We start from the raw sequence: 24,817 nt of genomic DNA, 5'->3' as shown, positions 1-24,817 counted from the left end.
TTTGGCCGGTTGTTATCTTGCCAAGTAAGTTTTGTGTGCTGCTTTTTCTGCTCCAGCAGATTTGTTTGTTTTTCTGTAGACTTCTTGGGAGGTTGCCACCTGTACTTCAAACAAGTAACAGAGTCAAAAAGGCCAACGGAATATCCTAATAAAGAATGGGGAGTCAATAAATTAACAGAAAATATTAAATTTCAAAATGCTGTCATAGTAAAAAAGTGGAATAAAAAACTAACAAAGAAAGGTTAAGACTCCCTCAAGCATCAAAACTAAGATAAAACCGCAACAATTAGACATTGACTACTCTGAATTATTTTACTTATAGATGAGATGTTAAAAAGAGGTCAAATGCCCTCACTAAGTAACTAGAAAATTGTCAGAATTATATAGCTAAGATATTATGAAGTAATAAACTTCATCATATCATAATTCAGCCTTCAACAATCAGGAAGAGGACATTAATCATACCTAAAGCTAAAGGAAAAAAGTGAAGCTAACAACACCAGAAAAATCCTCTTATTAGCATCCATCAACAATTTCACTCCTACCTGTTGTTTAAGTCTTTGCTGTTCAGTTCTGCTTATGCAAAATCAGGGGAGGGATGCCCTGAACAGTGTAATAAAATATAGCAACCTATTTCCTCTGTTGTGTCCCTGCAGGATTAATGGTATGCAATGCAACACAAAAATTGCAAATATAAAAAGAATGAATAGACACTGTGCCAGCTCCTGTTTTTTTTCATCAATTTCATCATAATTTATTGGATATTACATTCGAAATTTTGCTCTTTGTGTTATACAGTCCAACAATGTGTCAGCAGCCTTTCGTGCAAGCAGTTGCACTCTAGTGCACAATAGTACAAGTCTATCTGCAATTATGTCATTGCAGCTTGTCTGTGGAACAAGTGTTTGCCTTTCATACAGTAGGACATATAATGTAGGCTAAAACATGTCGGCGAAGACAATGTGAAGATGCTGACAGCAGACTCTCATTGTTGCCTCTTAATAATATCAAACAATCAGCATCATACAACATCACTACACTGTCGGAGCAAAGGGCAATGGAAACTCCACAACAGGACAGCGTGCACACAACACAGCTGCAGAATAAGTGACAGCCAGGTAGAAAAGCCATGCTGAGATCTGAATCTATTTGCTAAAAAGGTAAAGTTCTTGGTACCCAAATTAAAAAAATGTCCAGCAGCTGTATAACAAATTATTTACATTGGCGGATGTTAAAATCAATACCAGCATAACATCCCAGGAGTAAAAATGAAACAATTACATTATTAATCAATTAGTTGATCAACAAAATATACATTTTGATAATCAATGAATCACTCAGTTTTCACTTTTAAGCAAAGGTTCTTTGGTTCTTATTACTTAGATGGAAGACTTGTTGCATTTCTCTGATTTCTATCATCTATCGTTTTCTGGCATTTTGGGACAAAACGCCCAACAGATTAATCAAGAAAATATTTGGCAGATTAATCAATAATGAAAAATGTTCAGCTGCAGCCCTGCCCAGGACCTAATTCGTATTTGCTTTTTTTTTTTTAAATAAGGAAGCAGTAACAATTCAAGGCCATCTCTCATCACACATCCATAGTCAGAATTTAAACTGCAGACAAAGGCAAGGCCTCACCTGAACTCCAATTGAACAATTCCAAAGCTTCCAAACAGAGCAAGCAAAAGGACCCAAGTGACTAAGCAGAGTGGAAATAAGAAAAGCCTGCCAATGGGAGGTAAAGATAAAACATGACAGTAAGACTAGCCAAAAGGAGCGAATCAAGTGCTTTAGGTAAAAAATTCAATTGCCTGGCAACTATGAAACATCAAAAACATCAAATAAAGTTGTGGCTTACATAAAGCAAGCTACAGGAACAGTCAGTTAACTGGCAATGCCTCAGTGTTTTTCAAGATCTCACTATTGCAAATCTTTTATTTTAATGGACAAAATAGGACAGCCAAACAACAGTAATTTGTAAATGTCAGTGAATTCATTTTACTTTCCGCTATCACCCTGTTCATTTAATTAAACTCTGATAACATCTTTTTCAATTAACTGAGACAAGTAACCCACCGCTTGTAGAGAAAACGCTAATTTATAAAACACTGCACATGCAATCCACAACAGAGGAGAAAAAATAGCAAAAATTAAAGAGCCCCAGACCGAACTCAAACCAAGACAACATCCATAGACATTAGATTTTGAAAGCTTTATCTCACCGTCTATGGACCATTCATTAACTACACTGCCAAGTCTTCATTTTGTTTTGTTTTTTTAGGATTTCATGCAACTGCACACACCCAGAAGGGCTGAGCTTATCACAAGGGAAATCACTTTCACCAATGAATGGAAGAATGGCACTGCACAATATTTAAGGACGAGCAAACTTTAAAACTATGGACTTTTAAGTCAAGATTTCTGACATAAAAATGCATATTTCCTGCAAAAAATCCTTCCTGAATAAGACTGGTAGATAATACATAGTGAGTAGTTGATTCAATTGATTGGATCATTTCAGCAATACCACCCAAGCCGCATCACGGGCAGTGACTGAAGAATCACTCAGCAAACTAACTTCAACAATTAAAAAAAAGTTATATAAAGGAATTAGCTTAGGTGGAAAAAAATTGACAATTCATTAATGATTTCCTCCCACCCACATTTTTGTGTTGGCCTCAATTTCAAATGTTTTTAGGTTTAAGGTTAATAAAGTAGATAAATGAGGTGTCTCACTTATGTTCATTCAGTTGCTTATCTTATTTGAGCACCAAAACTCAGTAATATTGCCCATTAACACTAAAATCCTCTACAAAAATTAGTGATATAGAACAAAAATGCTAAACATCCATTACATTTATGACACCATATAACCTGATCAGCGCTTAAACTGACAACAAATTGATTTGGATGTGACGGTCATTTTTACCCTACTTAAGAAGACGAAAAATAGTATAAAAGAACATTAACACAGTGCAGTTAACATGTTGCCTCTTCCATTTTTTCTTAATTTTTTATAATGCTCTGCTTGATAAAGTGGCCTTCAATGATAAATCTACTTTCTATCAATTATAGTTAATATTGTGGTATTGTAGTGCCACCTATTGAAATGACAGTCAACTAAATAAATCAGTGCTTTTCACTGTGAAAAATGTTTCCAATGTTTTTCAGTTATGTGTTATAATAATAGTTATATATTATAAAGACAAATCTGATGAGAGAGAAAGGGACTAAAGGTGTCAGGACTAAGCTGTACAATCACAGGTGCATGGCATGTATGCATCTTTCAGTGAGAATAGATAACAAGATGTTCTTTGGTTGTGTATTTCTAACCGTTAAACAGAACAGAACCATGAGAAGAATATTTTTTAGAAATTCAAGACAGCACGGCCTCAGTGTACTTAGCTTTTTGGTTAGTATATTAAAATGAGAACCAGAACAATAACTAACACCTCTGTAAACCTTGAGTGAAAATGTGTAGTTCAACTCAGGCAAGAAATCTTTGCTTTTCGCTCTTGTTGACAGCAGTAAAAAAAAAAAAGTGCTGTCAAGAGTAAATCATCAGCACGAAAAGCAATCTCTGTAAATTTTCAGTGCAAACACAACACTTCCTATGCTTGTCATAGTAAAAGCTTGTAATACTTTTATTTTCAAATAGCCACACTGCGTCTTGAGTGTGTGGTACTTCCAGTATCTTAGTGTAGATTAATTAGGTTTTAAATGGGTTAGAAATTTAACAAAATAATCTCAACTGTAGGTCCACTAACTAGATTTTTTCCCGGGCTTTCAGATATATCTCATAGTCATCATCAACAGATGGAGGTCATTCAGTTGTAATGATGATAGCTGTGTTATCGTCACAGTCAAGAGATAAAAGAAGAGGGATCCAGAGGCGTAATGGTTACCACATAAACTCAAAGTGCACAGGTCAAATCCTGGCCGGGTGGCCATTTGTTCCATGGCACACCCCTCTCTCTCTCTGCCCAGATTTCCAGTCTCTCTCTACACTGTCAACTGTCAAATAAAGGTAAAATGCCAACAATAATCTTTCAAATAGAGATAAAGGGTGGTCATATGTGGGGTGTTCAAGGATGTCTCTGGTAACCTGTGTGAATGGTCTCCATCTACAACAAACACCATTTTTAAACAAAACACAGCTAAGTTCCATACACAGGTCACATGATGACAACTGACCCATCTCCATGACAACTGTGTGAATTCCATCCCCAGATCACAAGCATGAACTACTGTTCCAGCTCCAGCTAGTAAGTAACCTTGCGATAAAACAATTTAGCCGAATAATATGTCCAAGGTCAAAAACAACATTCAAGCTGAAGGTTAGAAGTTGGTATGAATCTATATTTTTATCCACACTTTTGTTAACTGACTGATAACAAGGAACATGTTTGGGTAAAACACTTTGCTTTTTGCCATTTTCAAAACATGACCTCAAGGACTCTTAATGTGTTATCAGTCCTACAGAGGTTAAATGCTTAGGATTCCCCTACAGTCATAGTCTGTAGTCAGGGAACCATAATGACAAATGGCCATCACAAGTTAACATAGAGCCCAAAACAGTTCTTTCATATTGCTCATACACAGTTTTTGTGTCTGTCTGCCTTACTCCCATTCAGACAGACACAGTGCAATGATGCAGGTCAAACAATGATTTGACTTTGCAGCCTTGCTTTCAACCAACAGTGAACATTCATCTTTCTCAGTGAACAGGTGTTTCTATTTGGGACATTTAGCCAACATCTCGTCAGTGGGAGTGGATAATAACAGTCTGGCTTGAAAAACCATTCCTGCACAGACCTTTGCTACAATTGTAGACTAGAATCTCTGAATGGTGGACACAAGGAATTAACTAGCACTCTCATAAGAATGGGGTCAAACACAGGTTGAGCGTGCATTAAGTAGATCTGTGTCATACACACGTCTCCCGTCTGAAAGGGTGATGCGTGTGTGTGTTATGAGTAGCAGCCTGACTGCTTTGAAAATGAGACCCCTAATTGAGAACCCTAATAATGGTATTGGTGTTCAAATAGAAACATCTCCCTAAACTCCCAGAAGAATACAGCAGACAAATGACACACAGACAGACTGTTGGTCGGGTTGTAGTAGTAGGAAACACACGGATTAGTGTAAGGGCTAAACCCTGTGCTAATTTTAACCTTTTGATTTCCCACATGCAAAGCAATGTCCACAAACAGTCAAGGTCACTGTTCCCAAAGAAAACTCGAACATGAAAATATTTCATACTATATGACCTTTCTTAACTGCAGAAGTGAGTCTGTAAAGGCATTTTCTCCATGTCTCAAATACATTACACACACAGGCAAAATATCTCCACGTCTGTTCCATTGCTTTAGTTTCCAAGGCATATCATTTTAAGTCATTACAAATAGAGTAAAACAATCCAAGATCACTTTCACATACCTTTCAAGGTTGACTCATGCATCTATTCACTCTCAATACCAAAAAAAGTTACGACTCTTGCAGCCACTTTCCTTATTTGTTTTGCACTTTCATGTGTGTCTGTGCTTGTGTTGCATCCATGGGTGGCATCAGAAGTAAGAGGTAACGTTATACAAAGGTATCAACCAAAGACAACCACTCATCTACCATACAGCTAAAATGAAACAAACATTTCTATTTAGTCTGCTATACTTACAAACTTTGGTTTGCGATCTCCTTCATCGTAATATGATGTGGTGTGGTGGGAAGAACCCTTCTTCTTTTGAGATTTACTGTCTCGTCCGGATTCAAACCGTTGACTATAACTTTCCATGATGTTAAGCTAATGATTTCCGCGCAAGATGATAGTTTTAAAGACGCTAACCTTGTAATGTCTCTAACGTTAGCACAATCCTAAAATAGTGACGGACGACGCACGCAGAATTGTCTACATTACCATTCGTGTGTTGAATTGGCCGGACATCTAACGCTGGTTAACGCTTAAGTGCTAATCTTACCAGTTTGCCTTCTCTAATCTTCACTCCCAACAGTCCGTTTAGCTAGCTAGCAGGTTCGCTAAACTATCATTCACTGGCGGCTTTACTTAGAGCTAATCCAATTTATGCACTGACACGTAATGCTTGAATTTCCGCTAACGGCAGACATGCAGTATACAACACAACGGTTTTCTTCATTCGACAAATTTTATCCGTCCATGAATTGAGAGCTATATAATAATTACATGCAGTAGGTGAAGCGTTAGCTGGATAAATTTTTGTGGCAGATATTTTTTGACAACCCCGCGCAATGACGACGTCAGCTCCGCGTGTTCAATCTAACCAATAGCCTCCGCTCTGCCACAAAAATTCAATCGGCATTGGTACAGCCCCCCTCTGTTTACAGTTGAAAAGGAATTTTATTGGCCGCAGTAAGCTGTCAATCAGAGGTACTTCTTGTTAGAGTTGCTCGTTTTATTTAACCTGGGCCTCCCGTAGGTTCAATAGTTTATATAACTTGATTTAGCTGGGTTTGCAGAAGTGGAAACACTTTGTATGCAATCATGCTTGTCATGTTGGATAGAAATGTTAAAAACTGTATTTTTAACAGCACTACAACTTACTAGACGATTCAACCTCAGAGCACATTTGAATGAATACAAACTACTAACCATGCAACTTGCCAGAAACAAACTCAACATATAGGCATCCAACAAAGCTGGTGAATGTGTCGACTTTTAAAGGTTAACTCACACCTTAAAACTGCAAACTTCCCAAAGGTTTACTGTTACATGGTTGCACACCATGCACTGTCAAATGGAATGACAACTTTTTGAGATTGCACACAAGATCATAGATGAGAAAATCACCACCTCATCATAATAGTATTAGTCACTTGTCAGCTATACAGATACTTTTATGTATACTTGAGACATTGATTTGTCCCTCTATCTTCCCTTCCTACAACATCATGTTACTCTGTCTTCTTGTGCAGGCTTTCATGAGAAGCTTGGAGGCAACATAAATTGATGGTGGCTGATGCTGCCTTTAATTTTTTTGGCTGTTATAGGCTGTTATAAGCTGTTGATTTTCAGCTTTGTTTGGCAATTTAAAAGTAAACCTACAGCTACAGTAAAATCCCAAATACCTTGTCTGATGCAAACAGCAATGATCTGCTGTGATGCAACAAACAAAAACTTTTTTAAGATCCTTCTCATGTGGTTCTGAAAACATAATTTGCTCTCCGTGTAAAGCCAACCAGTATGGAACACTTAGTTCCTGTTGGTGAAACACATTAATTATAGAATTTATCAGTTGTGTGAATTATTGACAGTGAGCCACATGATATTAGAGATTATTCTTGGTGAATGCTCTTTGTAAACTGTTCTACAGCTGATATTGTTATTCAGCAGTTATGCTTGAGCATGTGGAACTTTTTTCTTGAGAAAAATAATGTTTACTTAACCTAATAATGGCAATAGGGAAAGCCACAAGTAATATTAACCTTTCCACTGGCTTTGTGCTTACAGACAGCTGGGATGATGCCAGTCCCTCTTAAAACCTCAGCACTGGAGTCCAGTGATAATTAGACATGTGTAATCTACTGACCGTTACAACTTTGACAGCAGTTGGTTTGATGGAGAGGTTTTTTTGGTTTTTTTTAAGAATCCCAGCCAATGGCAAGAGCAAGTAATATACAGTATATTTTTTTAAACAGACAACAGGTCAGGGATTTCAGCTGTCTCTTGACTCATGTAATTTGCTCAAGTGTTGTATTTCAAGCATCAATCTTTTACAAGTGGAGCAGCATTTCAGTATGTCAATCTGCAAGAATGGGACAAATTTTCAGTCACAGGCAAACTGGCATACAGATGGGGATTTGTGTAAGCATGGCTTGTGAAAACAGATTTGCCAAACAAATTTTGAATTAAAATTGTTTATTTAAGGCAAAACAAAATCAAATGTTTCCATTGAATGACACCTTCATCTATGAAATCAAATCTGACTTCCTTTGAATTCAACCTCTTGAAATCTTGTTATCTTTAAAGACCTTTGGTTCTTGTTTCCCTGAAAGGCTGTCTGCGTGGCTGCCAGCAGTGTCTTAACACTCTTCATCTAGCCAAACACAAGCCTTGTTGTGCCTCACTAATCTTTTCAAACAATGAGATCTACACTTCCAAATAAGTCAAAGAATTGCCACAGGGATATACATTCAAAAACCCCAAGTATAGAAAATCCATCTGAGTGAGTTTGAATGTTTCTTCTACTTGAATTGTGTGTGATCTATTGGCACAAGTATTCCAAGACAACATTGTCAGAGCATAAACAAATAAAACATGAACAATTCATAAGATTAGAGTAGTGGTTGTTTAAATGAGCCTCAAGGATAATCAAACGTTTTTCTAGAACATTGTGCCTTAAAGTCCCTCAATTTATAGACAAGAACATTTTAAATGTTTATCTTTTTATACAAGATTTTGAAAAACTTAATCAGGCAGGGATGTTTTATGTATTTTTATAGTATTTTGTGCCCCAACAAAACTTTACTACAGTGGTTGTGCCAGTAACAACACATTTCAGCCTTATATTAAAGTCTTGCACTGTATGCAATGAATAATAATGCATACAATCTGTTTTGTATATAACAGTTACAAATCATTTGAGATATGAATGTAGAATGAATGTAGAAAACCTAGCCTTCAGAAACCTCTCTTTACCTAAGCCATGAGACGAGTGTTAGAATTAAACTTTATGGCTCTGACTCAGAAAGGGAAATGCTGTCCTTACAATAAAGCTTTATTACTGGATGGGTCCATTTCTATTGCTGGAGCTTCTGAGTAGGAAATGCAATAACTCTTGTGAAACATTAATATGGATAGCAGGCACTGTTTTAACATTTCAGTGTGCATATACTGCCATCTTGTGGGATCAATTGAAATCACTATCACTACATTTGGCCTTGTTTTTTCTCACTGACAACAAAACCATGACACATATCATTTTCTTTCACAGGTCTTATACAGTACATATTGTCATCTATCCTTCAAAAATTAATTCGCAGTTCAGAAGTGCTTCAAAAACTATGTGCTTTCCGAAAACATAAATTGTAATAACATTTCAGTTCAATTGTTTTCATCACCAGAAGCATCATAAAACACTGATAAAACATTTAAATCACCTTGGTTCAGTGTATGGACATAACATACCAATTCAGACAATTTTGCTACAGCACCATTTAATTTAACAGGGTGTAAGTCATGTAGACATGTTGAAGCGGAGTTGTCCCTCACTTGTAAGTTGCTTTAGATAAATGCATCTGCGTAAATCTGAGTAAATGTAAATAGTATATGTATATAATGTCATAACACTCTGTGAGCTTAATGGCCCAGGTGAAAACTGTTCACAACTAGGTTTATTGGCTGAATTTGAAAAAGCAACCTTCCCAAATGTCATTTGTTGGTGCTTTGAACAACACAGATGAATTTCCATTCATCTCAGTTGTATTTCAGTCACAGAAAAAAGTTCTGATCTAAAACTTGTACACATAAACCCTATATGCAGGGTCAAGCACCAAAAATGTAGTTTGAACAAACAAAAACTTTAATATTAAACTCTGCTGTTAAATACCCATTGTGCTTCTTGCCCTGTGTGTAACTGCCATTCATACAGACATGGAAATAAAAGGGGGAGACCATAGTTTGTCTGTAAATTCACTGATTGTTTACTTACTCTGTATAACAGTCTAACCAAAAAGAGATTCTAACCAAGCAGTTATTTCTACCACACTTTCGCATCACTGTCCAGTCAGAGATGGCCTGGTGATTCAATTTGTCAATGAGGTCTATATTCTTCTCTGTGTCTCATGGTTGCTGATGGAGCCAAGGCTGGTTGCAGGTGGGCCCTTGTGGCCAATCATATTGATGGCCTACTTGGACTGATTGTACCAAATTGTATGGCCCAAAGTTTGGGCCAAGAATCAGTAGAAATGGACACATTGAACTTTGCTGGGACATACCTACAATCTAAGCAAATAGTTATTCAATGTCTTCCACATTGGCTCTTCCATCCAGCCAAAATTGAACCATGAACAATGTAACACAGGGTATTATGAGATATAGATTATGAAAAGTGCATACACATAATCCCTTCCTTCTCGTTGTGCCAAAGTATTAGTTAGTGCAGTTCTACATTAATTTAAAGTACAGTACAGTGAGCTATGTCCCACATGCATTTTCAACTGTCTGTTTTCCCCAAATTCATATGTAGGCCCTATACAATTTACCTGTGATACAGAATTATACGGTGGTCATGCACATTGACAGTATATAATAGAACTACTCATGATGCAGAAGGCAATGTCGGGTTTGCTCACAACACTCCTCATTGTGGGATATAAACTCATGTATTGGGCAAGATTTGTGAATCTAATGGGAATCAGTTCACTTCTGAAAAATGTGTTTAAATGTGTGTGTGTTTAAATGTAGGCTATTCTTAAAAGGAAATTATTTCAATCCCTTCTGGGGGCCAATTAGCTTTGTTGGTCAGATTTGGACTGGGATTGTCCCAACTAAGCCTAACAACTAGGGGTGAAAACTGAGAGGTAGCATGAGTGAAATGTCCTCAGATGCAATTCTGTCTAAAAAGCCGACCAACTTATTCATGAATTCAGAAAGTCTTCCAGTAGGAAGAGTTTGTCCTTTATCTTACCTACCTCCCTTTAGGACCATTGAGATATCTTTGTCTAATCTGACTAAATCTCATAAAAGAAAAATTAGTTTTAAAAAAACGAACAAAAACGAAACAGAAATTTAAAAAGTGTTTTGACCCTCTCGGCACTCCATACTTGTAGAACGCGTCTCAATCGGTGACGTATGTAACGTAGGGTCGTTGGGTACTCACTTTAGCGAGCCTAATCGTTGTCAAGAGAAAATATGCATTTCAGAGGCAGATAGTCATTATCCACATGTGCTCATTGTAAACCCACTGGTGTTGTTATTTACACATCTACGGTTTGCACGAAAATGACAGATTTGACAGATTCCCTGGCGAAAGAGGGCTGGTAAGTAGCATGGTAGCTAACGTCAGTGAGCTAGCTAACTTACAGGGGTGCTTAGTGAGATTGGTTTTGGCTAATAATACTAAATCTTATATCTTTACACGAGGGTTTCGCAAGGTTTTCAAAGTACATACGACCACTTTAAATTGTGCGGATTGTGGCAAGTTTATTGGTTTACCTAAAGCGAAACTAAGGCTCACTAACTAAGTAGCTAGCGAGATAAACAACGTTAGCCAGCTAACACACACTTAGCATGCCACTAACGTCATGCAAACAGTTGGGACTGCAGTTTGTGTTAACTGTTCAGCAGTAATAACGTTACATGCAGCGGTGGTCAAATATACTAGTGGAGACACTCATTCCAGCGCCGATCTCAAACAAATGTAATGCTTTTGAAAGTCAGAACTCGTCAGCAGCACACATTACTGTACAATATATATAATAGCGCGGACTGTAGCCCACCTTCGTCTACAAAACATCCAAATGTAACTATATACCCCTTCTAGTATTTCTCAAAGGATAAACAAAATCCAGTTAGTGATGTTCTATTATACAGTTGCGACTAAATTCAGGGACATTTAATATTATTTCCCAGGTTGTTCATTTTTTGGAACATGATATACTCTGTCTAAAAATGTTGAGGGCGCTCTGTATCATTGGTCAACCCGCCGTAAAAGAAAGTCTTAATAATACATGATTGTGTCTTATCACGTGGTGAAACTAGTTTATTTTATTTAAAAAAAAAAAAAACCCATTAAATTCGGACGTTCTTGTTTAAACGCCACGTTTCATGGTTGATTGAATTTTGTTTGAGACAGAAGAATTATCTACCAATATAAATGATATTATGATTTAATTGCAGTGTGTATATGCTTTGTAGAAACTTTTAAATGTTTTAACATTATTGTGGTTTAACATGTTCATGTACTGCTTGAAACTTCATCATATTTGTCATTTTACAGGTACCTCAGTGATGAAGGCATAGCAGAACTGAAAGGCTCTGCTGAGAAAATAACACACAGTGACATTATTCGTATTGCTCTCCATGTAAGTTTTAATCTTGTTTTAAAGTTTTGTAATGAAGATACTCTATTCAACAGTGGGTTTGCACTGTGAGAATTGTTGGATCTCTAATAAATATTATTGTTATTGAGTACAGACTAGTCTATTTGAAAAGTACCTTGAGATAATTTCTGTTGTGATTTGCTACCGTATGAATAAAAATTAAGAGTAAGAGAAAGAACTGTTGTATACTTATGTATACACCTATCATACATGATAATGAAGTCCCATTTCTTCTACCTTGTTGAAAGTCTTGATGCAGCATATTGAAATAATTGCATTGTATTTGTATTTAGAGAAATTCTATTGAGACATCAATGAAGAAAAAGTGCGATTCCTTTTTTAGGTTCACTGGAGAAGTGAACAAGCTACATTTAGAGATATTGTCAGCTGCAGTAAAGCAGGATTGTAAAAAGGATGGGTGACATTTGGCATTGGTTCCCTGTTCCAGCCAACAGAAATCTGAAAGGTGTTTGCAGTATGGAGAAACATTACAAGCATTGGTCATTGTTTTGGTTACAAGGACATATACAATCCTATTGGTTGTAATTAACTGTGTTATATATTAGCAATGATGTATGATTATGATTGAACACAATAATCCATATAAATAAATATTACACCACATATGTTTCACCCTACAATAGACTGTATAGTACTGCAAATTTGCCTATAGTGCATGGGCATGTTAACTTGCCTGCTTCAAACTGGCCTCATGATGTCCATTTCCATTTCGAGTATAAATGAAAGGGCTCCTCGCTAACATGGGAATGAATAACATTAGGCAGATTTTTTTTTATTGTGAGGCACATTCCAGTGTTGGAATGTATGTAAGGTAAACTCTATTACATTATTTCATTTCATTATGCCCTGCAGTTTATTTGTTATTCATTTTAAACTAAGCAGTATCTCCTTTGCAGAGTGATCTTAGGACTACTGGGAGAAAATTCCTACCAGCTGATATCAATAGTGGAAGAACTGAGAAGGTGAGTGGTGAAGAAAATCTTATATGGCCGTTTCAGTTTCATTTATGAAACTTGGTGGGAAATGATGTGCTGTTTTTCTTTTACAGCTGAAAGTCACTGCAATGCAGGCTCAAGTTGACAGTTGAAATGCAGTTCTTATTAGTGCCACTAGATGGCCCCAATACACTGACAAATATAGTTCAAAGAACTGCTTCTTCACCTGAGAAACTGGAGCTGAGCAACTGTTAAGAAAAATGGTCTAAATAAAACATGTAATTACAACATATATTTTCTTTTTGTTTGAGCTTAACCGTGGCTCCCTTCTGGCTCGGAAAAAGGTGGACACTCTGCCACTCTGTTGCTGCTCTGTACAGTATATAGTATGTCTGAAAGTATAAGTGCTATTTGAGATCCTGAAATTACATTACACTACTATATACACTACTACAATTGCTTTTTTTTCATAACATGATCACTGTGAAATTAAAGGTAAGCCATGAGGCAGTTCAGAGAAATCCATAAACCAATGCTGACACAGGTATGCTAAATGAAAGAGTTGTTTTTATTAATGCGATAGTTTTTGTGCGTATATCGCTTTTGCAATCCTCCCCCACGTGCTGCTGAATTGCCTTCCAAGCCATAACTCTTTTGTTGTCTCCTGCACATGGCCAGTTGGAGGGTCCATGTGTTCTCCAGGTGCAGAAGGTCAGGAACATCTCAGCTCCTAAAGACCATGAGGAGTCCCAGGGCGCGCCACGAATGCTGCGCCTGCAAATGACAGATGGGCACACCACCTGTGTTGGCTTGGAGTTTAAACACCTGTCTAAGATCAGGTATTTAACAGTTTTGTTGCATGAATTTGGTTGAATATATTAGGCTTTTTTTTTTATTAAGATCCTTGTAATCTGATGCTTATTATTTAATGTAATAAATGTATAGGAGCTACAGAGATGTAAAGCAGGGTGTCTTTTAGCCAGTTCCTCATATATTAAAAGCAAATGTGTAAAATTCTGCACACACACCCTTCACCTCCTGTCAACACTCACTCCACCACATGCCTCAATTTTCCCTTTATCTGCAATTTCCACGTGGTGGCAGCTGATCTAACAATTCTCAGCCTTAATTACATCTCCATCCCAGCAACGGTGGCCTTGGTGACTGCTGCCATGGTGACTAGCCAGTCTGTACAGGTGGAGTGGCCAGAATGTGGGCCTTGACTTCCTGATGGGAAGAGAGGAAAGAACAGAACAAATCCCCTCTTTATGAGCGGCACACACACACTGGCTACCAACAGCGGTGGTTAGTGTTTCTATTGAAAGTGTTCGCTTTGGTGTGCGTGAGGCCATAAGTGAGTGGCAAAGAAGGATGAGATGGATTACAGGACTTTTCAGTGAGGGATACTGGTACAGAGGAATGACAATTAAGCATTAAGTAGCAACATTGATCAAAGGGTGAATAGTGTGTTTGTTGGATTGAATGTATGTGCTTGTACATGATTGAATCGAGGATAGAGAGTGCCTCACTTCTGCATTGGCCACTATCGTGAGGCCACTAGCATCCATCCCAGAGGTTTGGAGTGAAATCCCTAATTGTTGCTTTGGCATCCGGCTTCAGTAGCTGGAAATCCCTCTAAGTCCCTGTGCTTTCCTAATGACAGAGGCAGAGGCCTTATCAGGCCTGATGAGATAGAGGGGCTTTTAATTTACCGTGAGGATGGGTGAGCAGCTGGGATTATTAATAGTCTCTCCTAGCCTCACCACCCACTCCCTGGCACTGCTCCATGTCATTTATAAAGTGGTATGGGAAAGGCAATAGGGTGTTGGGCTCAGTATATGCAGTCATCATGTCTTAAGACCTTGAATCTGTTAAATATTTGATAGTTGATTGGACATAAACATATGAAGCATCCTTGTGTGAATGAATTTTTACTGTCTTTTCTTTGTTTTTCAGTCTTAACACCCCCCCTGGAACAAAGGTGAAGCTGCTTGGTATAGTCCAGGTTAAAAATGGTCTTGTGCTACTCGATGACTCAAAAATCTCTGTCCTTGGAGGAGAAGTTGATCACATGGTGGAGAAATGGGAGCTACAAAGGGTGAGGGTCAATTTTGTCATGATGGCTCAGCTACTTTTACCAAAAATATGGAATTCATGTGTTGGTAATCATTTTAAATCTACGCTAGAGGCCACCGCCGGGCTGTCATTAGTCTTGCTAGCATTATACTTTTTCTTCAATTTTAAGAATGATCTCACTTTGCCATTCAACCTGCAGAGTCTGGCCAAACACAGCAGGAGTAACATTGGAGCAGAAGGTGGACCACCTCCATTTGTGCCATTTGGTCAGGTGAGGAAAGATTATATTTGTAATAGAGCGCTTGTCAATGCAAAAAATGCAAAGTGCTTGCTTGATATAAACACTGGAAGAAAAACAATGTACCAGAATCAGGAATATGAAATAAAATAAAAAGAATAGAAAATGAAAGTTTCTGAAAATGAGATTTGAGCTGTGATTTAAAAGAAGTCAGGGGTACTACTGAATAACAATAACAGCTCTCAAATATATGCAAGTGGCCAAACCCAGGCCCGGCTCCAGGAGTGGGCCTTGATGTCCCTTTTCTTGGCAATGTTCCCTCTGATCTTTCTGAGGTAATTGTTAGAGTCTTCATGAATCTTTAAAATGCATGACTGAATTTTAATTTTTGCTTTGTTGTCCTACCACGCACCCTATAAACAGTTCAATGGCAGTGTTTGCCCTTTCTATAATATCTGCTGTGCAAGTGTTGCATTTGTATTAAAATAAAATGCTGAGGTAATTGGTTGAAAATCTAAGAAAAGATTAAATGATGAGCAAGCACCCAAAGTGCATCATCAAAGATAAATAATATGCTCCAAATTAACACTTCCATCACATCATCACATTGTCAAACATTTGGTGTCTATACACAGTATTTCATTTGAAAATAATCATAAGTGCTTTCAGGAAGTATTAAACCACCTTAATTTTTTCCACATTTTGACATCAGGCTATTTACAGAAAATTGAATATAGTCCATATAGAAAATACTCAGCCTGAGTCAATACTCCCTTGGCAAGGATCACAATTTCAGAGAGGGATACATCCATATCAGCTTGACTCTTGGATTTTGAGATTTTCACCCACTCTTTGCTCGAGCTTTGTAAAGCTGGAGGAGGAAAATTTGGGAATTGTCATTCAACATTCTCGAGAGTCTCAATGTAGCTATATTTATAATGCTGGGTCACTCTGATTTTCCTTGGCTCCATGTTATATCAGTCAATAAGTTCCACTTCTCTCAGTTCCTGCATTCTCCCAGTATGAAGCTGCCACCTTCATGCTTCACAGCAGTAATTTCTAAAAGTGAGAAGAGTTGGCTGGTTTTCACGGGACATTTTGTTTCTCCTGAATAGCTAAATTAAGTGCCATCTCATCAGACAATATAATTATTTGCTTAGTCCATTTTCACCAGTGTTTGGTATGCTCGAGAGCACTGAAAGAAAGTAGCATGCAAGTTTTAGTCACCAATATTTACATCAACTACCACTTAGCTTGGATAATCTACATAGCTCACAGACAGTCATCTTCTGTAACTGTAAGTTTATGAATTGGCAGCAAAAATCTCAGTGGTGCTGATCTGAAAACCTGAGCAAATAAAATCCAAATTATTTGCATACCTAGCTACCACCAGGAGCAATTGTGATAATGTCTTTTTGGTTGTAATTGAGGTGAACTATCCTCTTGACATCTAATACATTTGGCATTTTTTTAATCAGCAGCCCACTCTCCTTCTCTTCAGATAAGTCACCTCTGGCTTTTTAATCTTGCCGCCTATCACTTTACCTTGCTGGGACTGCCAACGCAGCAGAAAGATGGTGAACCTGCTCATAAGCGAAGGTCTTTGCTCCAGTCAGTTGCTGACTTCTCTGACTGAATCATCACTCTCTACAGTCATGAAACGACTACAGAAAGTGTTCAGTTTCCATCTCATTCCTCCCAAGTCACTGTTGATATTTTTTGAAACTCAGAACAGTTCAGTTTCAAAACATTAACCATGAGCTGGAAGGCAGCTCTGGGATTTGGGAGGTAAAATTAGTGTATAATTTAAACACTGCAGGTAACTTCAGCATAACTCTAATGTAATTCAGCAAAATTTGGAATTTGTTAAGCACATTGATTCATTTCTTAAGGGACTATACATGATTTAGGAGGATCTTTGAAAACATGTTCTTACTCTCTCTGTTTGCTCCCTATAGAAATGTGCAAGGAAGGATGAAGTAGACAGCAGAGAACTAGACCAGAGGAAGACCCTCCAGACTCACAATGTGGTCAAAACTACTGACGAGAATGATGAGTTTGAAAAGCAGCGGACAGCAGCTATTGCTGAGGTGGCCAAGACCAAAGAGGTACGTAAGCCCGTACCAAGGATCGGAGTCTTTAATATGTCTTATGGAAATGGTTGTGTTGACTACAGGTTACTGGTAATTGCTTGCTTAGACTCACAATATATTGTGTATTATAGACTCAATCTATTGTACTGTTAAACTATACTGTCATTGTCTTGTGCAACAAATTGTAATTTCTTCAGATAGTCTATAATTTCTAGCCTTTAATGTTGGACATTTGATTTGATTTTCAGGAGCACTCTTTTTGCCATGTTAACAGAGTTTGCTTTTTCTCTTTAGCAATTGCAATTTTTGCACAAGCCATTTGATTTGGCCCCCATTTATATTAAAAAAATAAATAAAAAATACATGCTCGTTATTGGCATTTACCTTAACCCTATTTGCCTTTGAAATTAAAGTAACTCATCAAATTAAAAAAAGTCATAATAACATTGTCAGCTACAAAGTTCTGCCCCTTGTGTTGGCTTTTCTTTGTTTTATCCTCTTTGTTTAGCTCTGTTCATCCTAATGTTCTTTTTCCTGGCTAGGGTCCCCGCACGTTTGGAGGTGGAGGAAACGCAGGCAGTAATTTAACCAGCGCTGCTTCCTCCTTCCGTGGCAGAGATTCATACCAGCAGAGGAGACGAGAAGACAGGGTTGAAAGAACTGAGAGCAGACAAGATGGAAACTACAGAGAGCTGGTGAGAAGACAAACGTGGTCCAGACCTGTAGAACAATTTAAACCTGTGTTGAAATGATGGTTTTACCCTAGCCCTCACATTACTGAAGCCTCCAATCACTGTGACAAAGCAATTTAAATGTTGGAACTTGTTCTGTGTTCCTCTTTGGGTTCTTTGGTCTGGACTGAAGTTTTATTTCATGGCTCATAGACTGGGTGAGACATTGATTATGATATTGTGGAAATCTAAACCAACTGGAGCTCTGGTCAGGTTTTCTAATCAAGTGGCAGTCCATTTGTCTAGCTTTGTGTAGTGACCTTCCAGTTTGGTGGCTGAACTCAGCCAGCTTTGGGCTAAATACATAAATAGGATGGAAGAGGATGTTATAGTGTTTGGCTTTGGAATGCATTAATGATGGTGTGAAACTTGAATGCACATTATTCCAACCTAAAACAAAACTTACACAGTGACACCCGTGTCTGGGCCACTAAAGATTTTTTAAATGTTTATTCAAATATTATTTTGCCACGGTTTGTTTTTCTCCGCTATCCACTCAATCCATCTTCCTCTGTTCAATTCAATCTTGCTCCTGTATCTAATATTACATTACGTACTGTGTGTAGGTGGATGAACGTGCTCTGAGAGACATCATGGAGATGGGCTTTAACAGAGAGGCTGCTCGACAGGCTCTGATGGATAATAACAACAACCTTGAGGTGGCACTAAACAGCCTACTGACTGGATCTTCTGGTAGCAGACCTGGCCCTGTGGTAGCTGAAAACAAGCCCCAACCCAGAGGTACGTATGTACATACATACATAGATAGATACATACATACACACCTGCCCACTGCGTGCTTTGGCTTGAAAAATTGCCCATTGCCTGAAAAGGTTTCTACCAAGTAACAGTGAGATTGGGGGAGCGATATGGAGGTCCTCTTAATGCAGTGAAAATCACCTACAGCCCAGTTAAAGGTACACAGTGGCGGTTTTGCTTGTTGTAGTCCATTTACCGCAATTGTTTTCCCAAGCCCATCATAAGGTTTCAGATAGATATTCTACTTTACCAGCAGTCATTGTTTTGTATTTGTTTCAGTGCTGACAATCAACCTGAAGCAGCAGCTTACTGAACCTAACAACTGATAAGATTTGTTTTCTATCATGCGGTACAAAAACTGTGAGGAAGGACTGTTTTCAAAGCTTTTATTGTTGCTGTAGACATGGATCCTCAGAGTTAGCCATTCATGTAATCTTTAAGTGTATATGTGTTGCTATATTACTCCTCACACTGAGCAAAAGTAATTAATCATTATCAGTGGTGTTCAGGTTTAAAATTAATACACATGCAAACAAACCTATGGACACAGGCATCCTTGTCACAGACACTTTTGATGTGGATAATCACAGTTTATAAACATCCTGTTTCATTGATCAAACTGTTTGTTACCGGGTCTATATAAGTTTATTTTTGGACTCTTCTCAGCCAGAGGAAAGGGGAGAGGCCGATCCAGAAATGAAGACGAGGAGGAGGGAGGAGGGGGAAGGCCATCTGGACCGAGCACTCTGTTTGACTTTCTGGAATCCAAAATGGGAGTTTTCTCCATTGATGGTGAGTGAACTGGTCCGGATTTCATTCTAAACTGCCTTGGTACCTCTGTCTGGCCCACAACCAATCAAGCTTTAAGTTTCTACTTGATGTGTTTCAGGAAGAGGCGCATTTCATGATATTAAATATGGGTGATGTTGGTGTACTTTTTCAAGCCAGTTCTCAACAGTACGTTAACATGGACAGACATCTGGCTATCTGGCTATAGTGAGCTCAGGGGAATTATTCTCTGTCTCTGAAATCAGCACTAGTGTAGAAGACCAATGCAGCACTGGGCTGTAATTGAAAGTGGGCATGAACACATTTTTATATACTGTATATTTAAATATTTGGTTGTGTTTGACCAAAGTTAATATGGTTTGGTGATTCCATTGACGATATTCTCATCTTTTATTTACTACTGCTCCCTTCATGTTTTTGTTGATCTTTTTAGTGATCTTTAATCATCATTGAATATAGGTGTGTGGTATATAGTAATATGGTCTTTTCAATATTATTTATTCTAATATTGTTTTGCCATAATATTTTATTACAATTCCCTGTTTTGGTGTGTTTTCTCAGAGTCAAAGAGCCAGGCACCTCAGAGACATCATGAGAGTAAAGCTAATTTCTCCAACTCAGACTATTACTCCAAAGACACATCTCAGTCCAAGTTCTCCTCGCATTATGACCACAGGCAACAAAGGAATGACAAACCCCCTCGCTTCCATAGGGACACTGATTTTCCAAAACCTGGCCAGGAGCCTCTCTCTAACTGTACAAGCTCCCAAACATCAGCTCAAGCCCAGCAGTGGAAGGGCCAGGAGCGATGGTCACGAGGCACATCAGACAGATCGCAGAATGACAGGAGAGAGACACGAGATGAGCAGATTTTTCCTCCTTCCTTCCCAACTACTTTCACACGTTCAAAAGAACCTCAGCAGCAGATGGAGTTTAGTGGCTCTCACCACCAGCGATCCAGAAACGGAGATGGTGGTGGTGGGAACATGGCCGGCCTGTCTCACAGGAGAGGGGTAAAAGACAATGTACCCACATCTAAACTGACTAATTCTGCAGGCAGTGAGGTGGATGGAAGAGGAAATAATAGGCGTACAGAGAGAACTGAAGAACCCAACAGCAGGAGGAAGGGGAAGAATGACCGGCCAAACTCGGAACACTTTGACCGACAAAGGGATAGCGGGCCACCAAACTTTAACTTGAGGGGAGGAAGCTCAGGGACGTCCCAAGAAGTGGGGGGATCACGCGATTCTCGAGTGATGACAGGGGATCCTTCTCATTTCCAAAATGGAGATATGGAGCACAAAAGAACTGGGCCAATCAAGCCATCAAACTCAACTTGTCCCCCCAACAGGGAGCCGCCCCCAAAGAAAACCACTTCTAACAACTCAGGACCTAAAAGAAGGTCAGGACAAGGCAGAGGTCAAGGTCCACGAGGACAAGAGAAAAGTCATATTGTGGAACACTCTTGGAAACCTGGAGACCAGTGTCTGGCACAGTACTGGGAAGACAGCAAGGTATGTCATTCCTGAATTGGTAACATAACAATAGGTGGTAGTTGTTGAAATATGTTTGCATTCAACTTAATGTATGCTTAGTTAAGAGAAACTTTGCTGAAATAAAAAAACAAAATTGTGACAACATTGAAATAATTAACAACTAAATCTGCTACAGGGACAATTCACTGACATTCATTGTGGAATTCTAGAAATATCAGATGTCCTTTTCTTTGTCTGACACTTGTTTGACAGTTATCATGTTAAATGGCATCAAAATAATTAGTGCTATTGTGACTCATTTATCTCTCAGTCAGTGTTGACAGATTTTGGCATGTTATAATTAATTGATGTAAATTTGTCTTGTCTTGACATGTGATAATGTTTGTATTAAAATAATAATGTTTCTGTTTCTGTCTGTGGTTGTGTGTGTGTGTGTGAAGTTCTACCATGCCAGAATAGATGCTGTGCATCCATCAGGCTCCACAGCTGTGGTTGTATTTAGTGATTATGGAAATTGCGAAGAGGTCCTGCTGCATAACATCAAACCTGTTGCTGCTGATGTACTGGTAAGGAGAAAGAAAACCTATCAATCACAGAATTTATTATTCATCATTTTAAAGATCAGAATGTGTTGGTTAATATTAAAAGAAAGCAACTAATTAAACTGTACTCAAGTGGGTTGAGGAAAGGTGAGGAAATATGAATGACATGTAATCTGATTACCCACAGTAACATCACAACCATATCAAATGTACAATGGCAGGAGGAAGATGATGGTTACTACGACAGTTCACTAGAGTTTCGTCGTGGGGGAGATGGACAGCCTAGACGCACGAGGCCCACACAACAGTATTACCAGCCACCCAGGGCACGAGATTGATGTGTCTGCGTTTACACTGGCAGGTAAATGTAAAATTGTGTTTTTTTTTTGTGTGTGTGTGTTTTTTTTTTTTTCCATTAATAATCAAACATCAGTTTGAACAATGTTCCTATTTTTATATGGAAGATTTGTATTCATAACATTCTTGTTTTCTTCGTGGTTGGAGTCGTGAATTATTTAGTAAACGTGAAAGTATAGACCAGAAATATTTGGAGGCATTTCTGTAACCTCGTTTCTTGCATTATTACCTGTATATAATATGCAATAGAAACAGTTGCCAACCACAGCTAAAAAAAAAAAAAAAAAAAAGCTCATGCTCATTTTATGTAGAAATTGATTTTGTATAAGAATTTCAACTTTCACAGCTTCTACCAAGCATTGTTTCAAAAGTTCTTACAAGATGCTGTCAAATTCCAAACGTGGTTAATTTTGTGCATTGATTTAATACTTTTCTCTTTTTTCTTTTTTTTTCTTTTAGCTCCATCCGTCAGTGTGCTTGTCCCACCTCCTTCCACGACAGAGATTATTTGACTTTCTGCAACAATCCAGAGTGCTTCCAGAAACTTTTAAGTGTGCACACTGTCAGGACATACAGAACTTTTCAAAGGGCTTGGACCTCATGCAAAAATGAAAGAAAAACTGACATGAGCACTTGTTGTTTTTGTTAAAGACATATCTACTGTATATGTTGTGAAGATTTGTTAAATGGATGCATTAAAATAAACAGTTACTATAGTATGTAGCTGATTTGTTGTTTTAATGTGTTTTATTTTTAATTCAAACGATGAATAAACTAATGGAGAGCAGAAAAAGAAACCTCTCCAGGGTCTTTAGTTTTATTTCTGATCTCTTGACAGTAGTAACAATTGTCAGTTAGTGTTCGTTTATCACTTAATTAATTTGAGGTTGTTTTGACTGATAACAACACATCTACCAAATTAGCTAAATCTATTGTATCTTAGATGTAATTTCTCCTCTCGTGAACAGACAGGCAGGATGACTCCATAGCAAGCAGCTGAAGCTCATTTGTTGTGCTCCCTGAAGCAAATCCAAAGGGTAAGACAATCTCTTCCCCCTGTAATAGAGATGGTTACATTACAGAGATATCATTTTGCACAATACAAAAGGGACTCTACCCAGCTCTTCAAGCACTGCACCCACACACACACACCAATGTGCTGGCTGTTTATGGACCTGTGTTGCGCGAGAGACAAGTTTTACACATCAAGAAATAATCTCTACCTCAGCTCCAATTTCACTCTTACCAACAGTAGGAGACAAATGGACAATGCACCAAGGTTCAGCAGAGAGGTCGCTGTGCTATTCTGTATCACTGGTCCAAAGGATGTGCTTTATTTTCCAACTGAGGCGCCAAGTGAGCATAGATGAATAATTAACAGCTGGTAATATGGAAACCTATCCGTTAGGGAGGAACTGAAAGTGAAGCTCTTGGAAGCGTTCCTGGGTACTGGGTACACACTGGCCAGATATTTAAAAAGGATTGATTTTCAATCAGATAAACAGTGATATTTCGGTAGGAGGAATTAGGCCCATTTCATATTGAATATTTGTGCCATGGCCCTGTGAAATGTCACATGCAGCAAATATTGGGCAGAAGCCCTGTGGTCCCTTAATCATTAGACTCAGAAATTGTAGTGTTATGTGTGGAAATCGTGATGCTGTGGGTTATAGGGTCTAAAGTGTAAACTGATTCTTATCAAATAGAAACTCCTATGAAAGTAACAGAGAAACTCAGGAATTAAACAGGGTGCTTAGAACACTTTTTTTCTTTTAGTAAATTATCAATATATGTTTATTGTATATTATCTTTGTTAAAATGCTATTTCAGTGGGGTTTTAAAGAAATCAGTTTTCAGTGTGTGAGTTGCCATGATATTTATGAAGCCACAATTAACGCTGAATGGATGAGCCAATGTAAGTGTAATGTTAGCGTTGCGTGTCATCTTATTCCTTATTAAGAAAGTGTAACATGAAAAGAAGAGAAGAAAAGATGAAAGCTTGTAGAACAGATTAGATTGCATCTTGTTGTACATGTTTATGTAACTGCACAGTTGATGCAATCTTGTTGATGCTGTGATCAGAGTAAATCTAAAGCTTCAAATGCTGTGTATGATTTTCTGTGACAGATAGACCCTTGGTTTGCGCTCATTTATCCAGCATACTACAAACAATTTTATGACTGGATTGTACATGAAAGGATTTACAGTGGGAGTGTTGGGCCAGCAACTAACTTTTTAATGTTTGGGCTTGATAGGTTTGAGTACAGCCAGTCTGATTCTATCTCTATTTATATTGGATTATGAGAGGGTGGCAAGATTGCTCTGTGGTTATAGCTGCCACCTCACAGAAAAAATGTTTTGTGTTCAAATCGACAAACATGTTCTTCCTACAGGGAACTGGTGACTGTAAAATTGCCTCTAGGTGTAAATGTGAGTGTGTGTCCTGTATGTAACCACCCATGTGATAGACATCAGATCTGTCCAGAGTGTACCCCACAAAATACCTTAACGTCATGATCACTAAAGAAATAGCAATCAGGCTGAGATATAGTGTTCATCCCAACACAACACAAATTATATAATTTCGTAGTGGATTTATATAAATTTCCACTTAGTTTGTTTAACTCGGATATACCGTATGTTAAACAGGAAAATATCCAGGGTTACTGGAATACAAGACTGTTCAGTTGTGCTCCTCTTCT

The 24,817-nt window shown here is 38.1% G+C and overlaps 2 protein-coding genes across 3 annotated transcripts in view; one reads left to right on the top strand and one right to left on the bottom strand.

The window, feature by feature from the left end:
• diaph3 (diaphanous related formin 3) overlaps positions 1-5,936 on the bottom strand; it is a 163,351-nt gene extending 157,415 nt beyond the window's left edge. The window contains exon 1 of the mRNA XM_022767790.1: positions 5,678-5,936. Within this exon, the coding sequence (XP_022623511.1) occupies positions 5,678-5,794 (117 nt within the window). The 5' untranslated portion in view covers positions 5,795-5,936. The remainder of the gene's footprint in view (positions 1-5,677) is intronic.
• A 4,898-nt stretch (positions 5,937-10,834) lies between these two features.
• Positions 10,835-22,822, top strand: tdrd3 (tudor domain containing 3). 2 transcript variants are annotated; one of them, XM_022767858.1, is made up of 14 exons: positions 10,835-11,016; positions 11,976-12,060; positions 12,996-13,061; positions 13,713-13,873; positions 14,991-15,132; positions 15,310-15,381; positions 17,307-17,456; positions 17,984-18,136; positions 18,739-18,913; positions 19,598-19,723; positions 20,282-21,234; positions 21,657-21,782; positions 21,980-22,119; positions 22,575-22,822. In XM_022767858.1, exons 1-13 carry the CDS (start codon positions 10,979-10,981, stop codon positions 22,094-22,096), a joined length of 2,364 nt encoding a protein of 787 aa, XP_022623579.1. In that variant the 5' UTR covers positions 10,835-10,978; the 3' UTR covers positions 22,097-22,119; positions 22,575-22,822. The 2 variants fall into 2 exon arrangements, with proteins under 2 accessions (XP_022623579.1, XP_022623580.1); XM_022767859.1 differs by lacking the exon at positions 22,575-22,822 and having other exon boundaries at positions 21,946-22,071.
• The last annotated feature ends 1,995 nt before the right edge of the window (positions 22,823-24,817 follow it).

Source organism: Seriola dumerili, unplaced genomic scaffold (assembly GCF_002260705.1).
Source record: "Seriola dumerili isolate Sdu_G_001 unplaced genomic scaffold, Sdu_1.0 BDQW01001299.1, whole genome shotgun sequence".
NCBI lineage: Eukaryota > Metazoa > Chordata > Actinopteri > Carangiformes > Carangidae > Seriola > Seriola dumerili.
The sequence above is the reverse complement of the archived record's forward strand: the minus strand, read 5'-3'. Positions and strand labels throughout refer to the sequence as shown.

Excerpts from the sequence above, each read along its gene's own strand:
- tdrd3 (XM_022767858.1), top strand. The coding sequence starts at position 10,979 with ATGACAGATTTGACAGATTCCCTGGCGAAAGAGGGCTG. Across the intron at positions 13,062-13,712 it reads ATAGTGGAAGAACTGAGAAG|TTGGAGGGTCCATGTGTTCT; the intron begins GTGAGTGGTGAA and ends GCACATGGCCAG. Across the intron at positions 18,137-18,738 it reads ATGGAAACTACAGAGAGCTG|GTGGATGAACGTGCTCTGAG; the intron begins GTGAGAAGACAA and ends TACTGTGTGTAG.